Source organism: Varroa destructor, unplaced genomic scaffold, assembly GCF_002443255.2.
Source record: "Varroa destructor unplaced genomic scaffold, Vdes_3.0 BEIS01000007.1, whole genome shotgun sequence".
NCBI classification, from domain to species: Eukaryota; Metazoa; Arthropoda; class Arachnida; order Mesostigmata; family Varroidae; genus Varroa; species Varroa destructor.
In genome coordinates this window covers 29,739,375-29,752,375 of record NW_019211460.1, presented here as the reverse complement: position 1 = coordinate 29,752,375, position 13,001 = coordinate 29,739,375, and the positions used below count along the sequence as shown (strand labels likewise).

The 13,001-nt window shown below is 41.7% G+C and overlaps 1 protein-coding gene across 15 annotated transcripts in view; it reads right to left on the bottom strand.

Moving 5' to 3' along the window:
- Window positions 1–12,764, bottom strand: part of LOC111254465 (beta-TrCP-like) — a 30,777-nt gene extending 18,013 nt beyond the window's left edge. For 11 of the 15 annotated variants that reach the window (XM_086975178.1, XM_086975179.1, XM_086975183.1 and 8 more), the window contains exons 1-6: window positions 6,378–6,602; window positions 4,380–4,989; window positions 2,818–3,002; window positions 1,181–1,429; window positions 631–870; window positions 157–225 (exon numbers count right to left, since the gene is read on the bottom strand). In XM_086975178.1, the coding sequence (XP_086831304.1) occupies window positions 157–225; window positions 631–870; window positions 1,181–1,429; window positions 2,818–3,002; window positions 4,380–4,989; window positions 6,378–6,440 (1,416 nt within the window). In that variant the 5' untranslated portion in view covers window positions 6,441–6,602. Of the gene's footprint in view, window positions 1–156; window positions 226–630; window positions 871–1,180; window positions 1,430–2,817; window positions 3,003–4,379; window positions 4,990–6,377; window positions 6,603–6,889; window positions 7,042–10,672; window positions 10,846–11,361; window positions 11,517–12,059 lie in introns of those variants that run through there. The other 4 variants (XM_022815337.2, XM_022815336.2, XM_086975187.1 and 1 more) reach the window with 4 other exon arrangements.
- Window positions 12,765–13,001: the final 237 nt, after the last annotated feature.

Sequence of the window (13,001 nt, the reverse complement as noted above, 5' to 3'; positions counted from 1 at the left end):
ATTAGTGGACGTAAAAAGCAAAAACAACTTTCCTCTGCTAGAGTTTGAACCTTTAGCTCTCTTACACTATTTTTATAGAAGCTTTTATAACAAAAATATCGTTCCGATGATTATGATGGTGTTAATGATCCTGACCAAAAGGAAAGCAAAACTTACGATAAGTGTGCGGACGCAGAGTTGAGCAGCTGGTGCACGATGATCTAACGCGGCATTCAGGTCCCACACCTATTGCAAAACGTAACTCATAAAATCAGCCCCTCCAATACCAGTACTGTTTATTTCTGCCATAATAAAAATGTTTAGTACTTGCGGAAGTATAATATTGTTATTATTAATATTATAAAAAAAAAGCGCGGAGTACGCGAAGGAACTCCTTTTGGTTATGTAGTTTCAGACAGAATATGAAAATATAATATAATATATTATAAAACATCGACGTGACGACTGGCGGCTACCGTGGCACCTAATCTAACAAGCTTAACTGACTGTCAGTCAGTCGGAAACTATTCTCCCTACGAAGCCATAATGTATGTTCTGCAGCCTAAACTATGAAAAGGTTTATTGTAATTCGTATATCACAATGAACCTTTTCATGGTTGTCAATTCGTGCACCGCTTAGTGGTCAGTTACCTTGATCTTCCCGTCGTAGGCACCTGAAACGATTCGCTTCGAATCAAACCGTATGCATCGCACAAGCTCTTCGTGTCCCTCAAGAACACGAAGGCATGTACCGAACTCGATATCCCAGAGCCGTATCGTGTTGTCGGAGGACCCGCTGACAACCAAACGTTCACGATACTGAAGACAAGCGATTCCTCGTCGATGACCATTCAACGTGCGCACAAATTCACACGATGAGGTGTTCCAGACCTGGGGAATCGATAATTACGATAAGATTAAGAGGATGTCGTCGCTTTTCCGAACTTTACAATTATTCACATCACGCTAAATATGTGCTTCTGATTTCTATAATCGTAATGGTTATAATTTGTATAATAGAGTCTCGTGTTATGTGTTCCTCTGAAATATACTGAAACACATAAGTAGCATAGCTTCTCCTTGCCACCTTTTTTGCTGAATCAAGGTGACTCGTCATATAATATCTAACCATACTAAACGTTGGGAATAGCCTGCCTTTCAATAATCTGGCTACCTCCGCCATAATTTTCTATGAACTTACTTTAATTGTGCGATCACCTGACGCGGAAACAATATAACGCTCGTCGAAATCAACAACATTGACGGCTGCCCGGTGACCGACAAGGACCCGACGAAGCGCAATGTCCCTTGGTGAAGTGAGGTCCCACACAGCAATTGAGCGGTCCTTTGAACACGTTACCATCATGCCGTTGGTAAAACGCAGATGTAAAACCGCCTCACAGTGGTGTATCAATGTGTTCACTAGCTCTCCAGTTTTCACGTCCCACACCTATGTAAATTAAAGCAACAAATATAACGACAAAAGCAGATTCGTAAGAATGAAATTCACCGAGAAACACAAGAGCTTGTTTATTTTGACTAGGTGAAACATTCTAAGCAGACTCATATTAATTTCCAATATAAAAAAAACAAGGTTATTAGCTGACCGAGCGTTTTGAAGTCAAGTCCAACACAGTAGACATAGAAAAAAAGAACTTCTTCGTTGTTTGTTGTTTTGAACTTGACTTTTTCGTTCGTCTAATTCAAAACAAAGTCATCTCAAAATTGAACTTTTCTATTATTTCCGTATACATGCCTTATACACCTCGCGTAAGATCGTCTCTCGTACTATGCCAAAAAAAAACCTGTCGGTCAGCCAGGAAAATACCCACTATTTTCTAATATCTACCACCCACAGGCTACTTTTGTAATTCCAATCCATTATGTACTTTAAATGAATGAAATCACGAATGAGATTCGCCTATAGCAGAAGCGAATCGCCCCCACTCCTAGTTCCAAATTTAACAACGATAGGTACAACACAGTATTGAGGCAGGCAATAATTCCTTCTTGAGTAGCAGCAACATAGTCGTAATTCTACGTAGGCCTCGGGACGCTAGAGTACCAAGTAGGGTCTATAGCACGGGGCCACGGTAATTTCTACTATGCTGGGCCAAGCATGTATGGTATCTATTCAAAATTATCCACTGAGATGCGTAGTCAAGCCAATGCTAACTCGTGTAGGCGTGTTTCCTAGGGCAGAAGCACCTAGGGCAGACACCAAAAGGACAGAAGGTCGGTTTGTATGCTGACACGAAAGACGTAACTAAACCACAAAAAAGGAGTACGAGAATGACTCATGGAGGTGACTAGGTCGCAATGGTGACATTGAATGAGGCTGATCATGACTGTTATACGGCTTTTATACTATACATTGCTAGGCTTGAGCAAAACAGGCAAAAACCGGCCTCCATATAAGCAACTGCACCCGGACCGTAGTTGTGGCAAAATTCTGTTCAAAAAAGGGTTGATAGTATAGTTACAAGAAAGAATAAAATTAAATAAAATGGGAAAGCTTTCCATTTATGAGTAACTTAGGTGAACGGCCCAACAGCACCTATATACCGAGGAAAGTCAGAAAGAAAATATTGTACTGATAACACAGGCTATCCGAAACTACCTAAAGTGAATCTGGAGAAAGAAACGGCCGTTCTGAGGAAGAATTAATAGCTTCCATGAATCCCAGTATCGACACGCGCTCTGTGAAGGCGAACTACAAAAAAATTGAAGATGAGTTTAATATTCTAACGGGTCTAAAAGTTCTTCGGTTCTTATGAATATTTTTGCGAGAGAAAGCAAGCACTAAACAATTTTATATACTTCCTAAGTGAAACGAACTTTTACGGTAGAGTCGGATGAGCCTGAAATGATAACCTGGTCATCATACTGCAGGCATAGAACGCTGCCGGTGTGTCCCTGCAGCACGTGTGTACATTTTAAGGTCTTGCGATCCCACATCTTAAGCGTATTGTCCCGGAGCCCAGAAACGATCTTGTTGTCATCGTACTGCAGACAGTACACTCCTGAAAATAGACGTGCCACGGTTACATACGTCACTAGTAGGAAGCTGCGAAGTTAGGCTAAGGAGTAACTTGATTTTATTGGGTTTTATCTAAGAAACAACCTATACATATTCGATGTACCAGTTCACTGGTGTTCATTTAGCAATCGAGCTATCCGTCACAAAAAGACTAAGATCGTGGCTATAACGGAAAAAGACGCACGGTATACAACGAATATGATCAACAAATAAAATCAAATTATAGAAGTTTTCCGGGTGCTGGAAGTCAATTCAGCAGTGGACATGGAAAAGAAAACCTCTTCCCTTAATATTATACATCTCAAACTAGTTATTAAAGATTAACTGCCGACTCTTTTCATAAAGGGGAATCACTTGAACTTTTATTAGAAAATCTAGAAGTATCTGCGCAACGTTAACGGGGCTAATTAAATGATGAAATAAGCTTAATTTGTGAAACGTAATAATGTAGTACTTCTGCATGCAATCAGTACTCGAGAAGTAGTATATTTTTAGCCCGATCGTCTGTTGACATTACAACAGGATCGAATTAGCGATCCTTAACCATGACGTATACTCGACATCGACAAAAAACACGCGATACTCGATGCTAAGGATGTTTTCGTCCTCTTTTCGCGTTTCCTGAATGACAGCTAAAGCCAACCGACTACTCTCACTTTGGGGTTTCTGTGTATGACCTTTGGAATACGATAGTAAGGTATTATTAGATTAGTTTACGGGGGTGGGCCATTGATTAATCAAGACAGTAAACCAAGATAGTGAATTCTCACTTTGAATAGAACAAAATGAAGCTATGTAATACTTTTCAGCCTTTTTTTTCTTTTAATTGCTGTTAATATAGAAATAGACCCTGTAGAATATCTCGTACTTTTTTTTGGCATAATATATGCGTTATGGTTACCGGGCGCTGCTCCAAGCATCTGGTATGATATCCACGGATTAGCTAGCTAATGTTTTTTACGTTCTGCCAAAATACCCGGTGGATCGAAAGAGCATTATGTTTACAACTGCGATCTGTTTTACCATTTCACTGTAATTTTTAATCAATTGTACCATTTTTGTTCAACGACAACTCGACACTCGAAAGATAGAGATTAACACCGGAGGAGACAGCATGATCTCTGTATCCACGTCGTCTTTTCCATATTAAGCCAGCGTTCCTCACACATCCAGCTATGTTTTCGCTTTGAAATTCTTAATGAAGCCCTTCCTGCTCGACAAAAAATCCGTCCAGGGCTATTTACGTGTTCTTACGTAATCCAATGTAGGCGGCCTGCTAGGATATTCTGTTGTCACTCGCCGGCTCATTCATTTATCTATCGCGCATAAGACAGTTTAGCAAACTATCAACTCTACTAACCTTTGGAGTTTTCGCTTCGACAATTGATCTTCTGGAGGTTAGGTCGGCCAGTTTTCCAGTTGTCTTCAATCGCTTTGATATCTGTAACCACGCTGGGATAGAGTTTGCGATAGAACATGTGTCCTGGATGAGGCTTACCCGGCGCCGGCTTAAACAGATACTGCATCCAGCCCCGACGTTCTGCCAGACCTCGCCATAGTGGGTCGATACGAACCTGCCGTTCGATAAGCTTCTTCCATAGCATACCTTCAGCTATTACTCGGTACCATTCTCTCGAGACACATTGAGCGTTCGCTAACGATTGTACATCGAGATATGACAGAATGATTTCAGCAAGATGATCAAGACCTTTCTTCGGTAGCAGACTGATAAAGTCTCGTTGCAACATAGGAATCAAGGTTGAACTAACGCGCGAATGCTGGGCGTGGCTCATCATTAAAAGCAGTTTCTCAACAAATGCCACCTGATCATCTTCCGCGGCTCGATCGAAGTGTTCGAGAGCCGTTTGCAGGTAATTGCGGTCTTCGGGGGCGGTTTCGGGAGGTGCCCTCCGTGCCATCACGCAAGGATTAACTGGAGACATTACTACGGGACATTCACCAATTTGCATCTGTGTGTCAGGCCAAATAAAAACATGAAAGAAAGCAGGGTTATAAGCTATTACAGGTATATATTATCGTTCCTAAACAGAATAAGTTTAAAATAAGCTAGCTGCTTCTTGTGTGTTCGGACAGGATGTTTTGCGTGCAACATGGTTATCTTCGAACAGCTGTAGTTCAGGAGCAAACATTTACATTACCGCTGTGAATTGACGCCTAGTTCCAAACTGCAGTGACGGTAGACCAATGAGTTACTTAACTTCTGTATAATAGTACCCTTAAAAGCCGCAATGGTTCAACCAAAAGTGAGATTGTCATACGGGACTACTAAAAACACCTCACCGTACTAACATAGCTCACGCAAAGTAGCATTTTATCCCATGTGTCCTCTCTTTTCAAGCATCCTGTGTTCTAACAATCCTAAATCTCGATGAAGAATATCTAAATCACGTATACAAGAACGCGCTTAGGTAAAATCGATAAATCATAAGAATTATTTGTATGTCCTTGACGCCCGTTTATAATAGGTCAGCATCGTCATTCCTATACCTTTTGGAGAACGTAGCTGTAGGACAAGATTTTGGAAACAATCAGGCATAACGATATCGCCGAGCATTAACCTGAAGCAAAACTTGCCTGGTAGAAGTACGGAAGCCGTCTATTTTTTGAAGGTAGTAAGATGCAGGAAAGTACTGCCAATGCTTCGAAGTCAGTTTTCTTTTAACTTCAACATTTCAAGTTAAAAGGGGATGCCTTTCAATTGTATATAGATCTGGAATTGGCAAGTGCTCTCACTCCTATAGAAATAGTGCTCTGCACGGGACTAAGTGGCCGCAATGAGTTTACACAATATAATAAGGTCCTTAGGTATTTCCACAGCGTAGCACGTTAGATTTAAAGAATCACCCTATGCTTCGCTTGTTATAAACAGTATTAAAAAAGTACTAATCTGCTAAATGTACCAATGGAATCAGCAGTGTGTTTTCTTTGAAGTGTTAGATTTAGATGATATTCTAAATAGCAAAACACATGCGGAAGTCACATGCGCCGAAGCATGTAATTACGAGTTCTACCGACACTTGCAACAACCTAGTAGCAGAGTTTTCCGTATCAAGGATAAAATATCGAACGCTTTCTCGGTGTGCGCTGGGAATGCTATGGCATCGAGTAGCAACGCTAAGCGATGCTTTTTTTGTATTAACTGTATCGTTTCTAGCATTCAGAAAAAATCCGCCGAGGCGTTATTTTACCCGTACAAAGCCACCCACCCACTCACACACACACCACACACACACACACACACACGCCAACAATGTCTTTCGTGTTTTTTTAAAGAAAGAAGTTCAACGAGTTACTGTCGTATTTGTTGCCATTTAATTGAAAACACACGCACGCTCACCAAGTTTTCATCGCTGAGAACTGCGCCGCTACCATCACTGACTTTTTCCTGCAGCCCGCCCATTGCTCTCGTTATCGCTTACTGTTCATACCGTAACAACCAAAGTCGATCACTGCAGCTCAGTTAGCTATGGCAGGGGGCATCACGGTGATCTTAAGCGTAGAACGTTTCACCCCGTCGCTTTTGGTATCAGCACCTTGTTTAGACTTTGCGTGCTCAGATGAATTGTGTCATGCATGCTGGATAACACATTCATGCAGGTAATACGTGGCGTGACTTACAGACAGAGTGTTAAGACATTGCCATCTAGAAATGGAGTAGGAGGGAGAAACAGCGTAGGTGAAGGGCAGATAACAGCTATCCCATTTGTTCTGTCTTTCTCTGTGTTTACTTGTGTGCGTATGTGCGTGTGTATTGTTTGTTTAAGGAGTATAAGTTTTTGTAAAGAACAAAAACATCCGAAATTGCACGTTTGCACGTGCGCTATATGGTGTTATACTTGGAAAACGCACCTTATGAAGTTACAGCGGAGGGATAAAACGAAGTAATTATAGTACCGTACGTAAATTGTAGACCAATACTTGCTGACGTAATTGTAGAATTAGAATCCGGGCCACTTAATTAGCGAATCCAGTATACCGTCAAAGTTAAGCAGCAAATTTTGGGCTCAATACAGACTTAACAAGTGTAATTTTATCAAGCTAAGTACGGAGGAAAGCGGAACATTAAATCCTCTCTCTTGTTATCCTTCTCTTTTTACGCGTATCACTTTTTCCATATTTTGACTGGTTACCATCAAACAATGTCGGTACAATACACACCACATGTTGCGTAATAACACTTATAACAACAGCAGCGACGCCAATAATGCGGTCTTTGTGGTGATAATTTCTACACTACTAGATATTACTGAATCGAGAAACGTGACATACTGCATTCAAAAACGTTCCGTACACTTAAAAAATGTGCGGATAAGTGACTCATTATCATACGATACCCGTGGACGACATTTTCGAAATAATGCTGCAATGATTTTTGTTGGGACAGTGATTACTTGCACAGTTTACCCGTCACACCGGTATGGATTTAATGTAGATTTTTCATTATCTTTAACGAAGGAATGCCTTTTCATTTTATGTAAATCGGCGACTTAGCATCTTTTTATCAAGACAACTTCCTTCTAAAAAAAATAAGTCTATTATTTTACCTTGTTCTCCTTGTACGATTTAAGTAAAACGTAACTGTTCAGGCAGGTTAGTGCGCGATAACTAAATGCTGGAATAGGCTAAAAGCAATATGAAGTTTATTTTAGCTACAATCTAACCAACGTTGAATTAACTGACTCAAAGGTCAAGTTCTCAATTCCGTTTCCGTGAAATCCACATATATTATGGAACGCTTTGAATGTTACGTTACGCGTTACGTTCTACGCAATCTACACACAATTGCCAGAATGTTTGTGACAGCGGCTAAAATGTACTGACCCATCAAAAAGCCATGCGATGTTTGGTAGCCAATATATTTTTCAGAGCCTACGTGAATGCGTTTAATGCGTACAAACAACAATCTCTACGACGGCGCAGTTACGTAAACAACTCGAGACAATTAAATTAAAAAAACTTCCGAAGTTACAACCACGTTAGGTATGCGCCTTGTTTCCAGCTGTATACCCTGCATTGCTTACTTTCAGATGCCCACAATGGTTAATTTGTGTTTTGATCAAGCTTCATTCCATCAAGATCCTCTATATAGATAGTCCTATTACAGTAGCTACTTTTGGTAGTTTGACTTTACGGGCATCGTTTATACATATGTATACATTTCCAGAATTCGTTTCGTTATTCGGTGCCCCTCATCCACTATATTCAGTAGCACGCTCTCTCTCTAAACAATGGCTTATTTTCTTAATAGAATGCAATCCTCAAGCACGATTCGATCGACGCCTGATAATATTTCCTGATAGATTTCTAAATTGTCCCTTACGTTCATGTTAGTTGCGATTTCGTTGTCGGCGGTCGCTGAGCGCTATTGAACGTCGCTGAATCTCAGTGTTTATTTCCAAGAACAATTAAAACTCGCAATTCTTTGTCAGCGTTTTGTTAATGTTATATATACCAATACAGGCGACAAACCCACGCATTCCTTGGCCCGTCTTCTCTATAACCCATTCTCACCACATTGCTAGACATTGGGCTTAAAATGACGTTAGACGCTAAACTCCCTAATTACCGGCATCACGATTGTCTAGTACTATACGCGAAAACAATTACCTGAATGCATGTGAAATAGAACAGTGTCTTATCACTAAAAATCAGTAATACGTTAGCCCCACGTTTTCGAACCTCCAAGTTTATTAGCTGACGATAATAACAACATAGGCCGCATATTGTTAACAAGTCCCACTTACAATTTTATAACTATTTGCTACCGGTATCGTTGTCCAGAGCAATTCATTCACACTACATAATTATATAGTACGACAGGACACCGCATTTAGCCAGTGGGCCGCCATTTAGATCAGTATTACATGTAGACAACGCACAATGAAATTCAAAGTGACGGTTAGGTAGCTCGTCCGTAGTTCTCAGACTTTTTGGCTCTCATCTCAGTTACCCCCCGAAGTGCGCTCGCTTAGTAATACTAGCAACGAATCATTATACCTATTACTATAAAAACGACTCAATTATTTTTTTTCATTTTTTCGTACGAAAATCGTAACATTGGACTATTGTTATTACTGCCATTTGTTATTACTGCTATTTGTTGTTACTGCTGAAGTATTATTAGTAATTCGCCTGCCTTATGGCAGTAAGAACGAATTTGACTGACCCAATAACAGCGTTCCGTGTGTTGGGTGCCGATTGATGAATGTCTGCCGTGAGAGCCCAGAAAAGGTTAACTGTAATAAAATAACTGTACTGTAATCTCTAGATAGGTCTGAAACGGCTTACTCTAGTCCAAGTGGCGTTGTACTGTGCCATTTAAAATTATTATGGCACATTGAACCGCTATCGCTGGCGATAGTAACTGGTTCCACTCGCCATTAGAGCTGCAACTGTTGTCTCTAACAGCACCTGATGATGTCGCCTACTATATTTGTGTTGGATCCGTTTCGTCACCGACGACAATCTAATCAAATGTCGGTATTTTCGTTTTCGTCGTTATTGTTTGACGCCATCGTGGACGTTGCCGTCGAAATGTCATCATTTTCATTGCCGAAAGAACAAGATCACCACGAAGTGGTCGGTTGGGGTAGGACAAAAGGCGAAAATGCGTGTTGGTCGGCATCAATACCGATAACACACAAATACGCGAAAACGGCCACGACGAAGACAGCGACCGCATATCAAACGAGCACAGCATAGAACAGATAGATAGTCAAGAGCGAGCAGGTGTGATCAACCAGTCTCACGTTATTCAGTTGATTTACATCAGCAAAAGCGACAGGTGGGTCGAATAGTTACGGGACACGACCCATATATAATGGAAAAACAAGCTGTAATCTGGCCGTGGCTGTATCTGCCAACACCCCTATTCATACAGGTGCCAGTGCTGCTGCTGTTGGGTTCACCTGCTAAACTGGCTCCACCGGCAACCGGCCATTGCACTCATAACGGTAAAGTAGCGGCATGGTATCACCAGCAAAATGACCCGCTGTTAAAATAGTTGTATGACTCGTTTAGTTTGTCTGCGGTTTAAAGATCCAGTGAGCGATTAAGCGCATTAGCATAGAACGCTAGAAAGCTATTAGTGTTTGCAATATTGAGTGTTTTGTTCGGGCAGTGATGTTACGCTATCATCTTCATCATCATCGCCCATCGTTTCCATCATCTTCTGCTTAACTCCATTTACGATAATTGGCAGTGACCGTTCATCATTTACTGTGGATAGATACCGACGGTAATGGCACCACGAACGCTTTTTGCTTCCCATAGGAGCTGCTCTGGCTAAAAAAAGAACCTCGAAAACGAAGGCAATACAGGAAAAGATAAGACAGTAAAACAGCAACAAACCGTCCAACCAGCGGCAGCTGCAACACCGGCAGCGACAAAGTGGCGAAAGTAAAACGCTTTCTTTGCTTGTTGTCGCAGGAAGTGCAGCGCCTGTACTACAAGTGAAATAACACCAACGGCATTAAAACAGGGCGACCCAAAGAAAAAACGGTGAATTCAGATGCGACGAGAGAAGTTTGGCCTGGCAGAAGGCAGTATAGGTAAGAACCTATTTCTACCGCAGTAGCGTTCATCGTCGTCGTTATCGCAGCCGCCGCCGTCGGTACGCGTAAAGCCACTCACCGCTTGTCTGTTCTGCTCGCATGTTTCTGTTAGCTTCACAATAACTACGAGGCTGCCAGTTTTAGTTTTGACTAGAAACGTTTGACTGTATCGACGTTGTAAAAGGGACCCTCTCCTCCCGCTAATCCTTTATCGCTTAGACGCTACAAACGCAATGCCGCGATTGTTTATTGCTATTGTCCAAAAGCAAAAAAAGGAGAAAAGGGTTAGCTTTTGTTAATGGCCGTAACAATTAGCAAAATTAGATTGCAGCACAATTGTTAGATGCAAAGCTGAAGAACTCAATATTCGCACTGGCTGGTACGTGGTTGAAAAAAGCAAATGCGGCATCGAAAGTGAATCTATCAGCGATAAGCTAAGATTATATCAACACGGTTTAACATTTGTTTATTATTCTAAACGAACAAAAACGTTTTTCTTGAATGCTTCCGACTGTAAAAAACTAGTTAGTATACTTATCATCATTCATTAATATGACGTAACAGGTACAAAAAATATCGTCATTGGCGATTAACAAATCTTTTTGTCGTCGGCTGAATCACGACGACAGCGTGACGTCCACAGCAATGACAACGTTCAAGTACAAAACTGTACATAGAAGAAATAGTGTCACAGCAAAAATCGACAACAAATATGGAAGACCAAATTAAATGAAAAAATGTCTTCATTACTTGCTTTAGCATACCAACCTCATTCCGGCATTGACAACGACAGCATCAGCACAGCCGAACGCTGTTACTGCTGCGCGATCGGAAAAACACCCTGATTCCCTCCGCTAACAGCATGATTGAGTTGGCCGTCCCGCGCATAGAAACAGGAAAATAAACTAGAACAATACCAAAAAACAAAAACTAAAACTGTTTTAGAAAAATCGAACCGTTGTTGATATGGCTATAGACTAAAACAATCCATTGGCCCCTAACGACGTTATTGTATAATAGTTAATCATTTCTCTGCTTCTTCCTAGTCAAGGTAAATCACTACAGACTCCTTGAAAGTCTCCAATCGGTTCCGACACCCTAAAGCAGAAGGCAGCGGGAAATTCAGACATATAGTGATGCTGTTACGTAGTGGCAAGGGCTAAATGCAACGAGGGCAATATGACACTCGAACGTCAGTCAACAACACTGCAACACCAAGCAACAGGTTGACGCAATGAAATTGCTACAAAATTAGCAGCAATAACGAGATCGAACACTGACCAACGAATCAAGCATTGATCATTAACGGACATCACCTAGAAATGGCGCCTGCGAACACAGTTATAGGCGGCTGCCATAGGCAGCTTAACGCGCGACAGGCTGGAGCTTTTGTTCGGCTCTGTGGGCTGCTGTTGTTGCTGAGGGCCCCTCCATGTCTGTTCCTACTCACGTTGGTAAAATTTTACCTGTTGTCGCTTCGACGGTGACGAACAGTCAATCACCAAACCAGTCTTTATATCTAAGCATTAGCCGGAGTCGTATGAAGACATAGCTGTCGGACGGTGTCCGTGGCCGTAGCTCGAATTCTCCTTCCTCGTGTATTTTTAACGGAGTTACACCAGCATGACGGAGGCATCGGTTGTGTCGTTCCTATTCAGCATTATACGCGGTGAACGAAGTTGAGGTTCGGCCACCTCAACTTCGTTCACCGAAGTGGCAAGGCGACGTTGGCTTCATTAGTCGGGTTCGGTTCGGTGTCGGCCAAGCGCCTTTTACAAAGCAACCTTGCTACCGTTATTATCGCGAGATAGCGTCACCAGCAGCCCTTATTCGGCTTGCCGTTGACTGAGTGACTTGTTCAATCAGTGTATGGTTGCTTCGGACTTCGGCTCTATCTAGACGATAGTTAAGTGCTTTTGCACTTCGGCACTTTAGGAGCCTTCATCCATCAGCAGCACATAACAGCGATGGCGGTTGTCCCTACTGTTGCCTATGTAAGTATGGTTGCACTACTATTGCTGCTAAATCCATAATACTTCCACACATAAATATACACATGTCTTCTTGTTCTACGCGAGGCCTGCGATGTGTCATTGGCACAGTGGTAGTTCCATTTGTGACTCGTCCATCGTGCTGATAACGACAATCTCGCGTTACTGAAAAAAGAAGAAAGGGCCTATTTGCCTATCAATTCATTCGGCATTTAGCTAGCTGTACATTCTTCACTGGGTCTGTCCATCCAACTTCCTGTTGTTCATTGACATCTATCGGTAAAAAACGGAAGCTGTTGCATATTCAGCGCTAAGCGAACTATCTAACGAATTTTACTTTTGATGTATTCTTACAACTGAGGAAAGGTTGACGCTACGTAGCCGTATTGCCGCCTTTTTTGCAATACAAATAAAGAT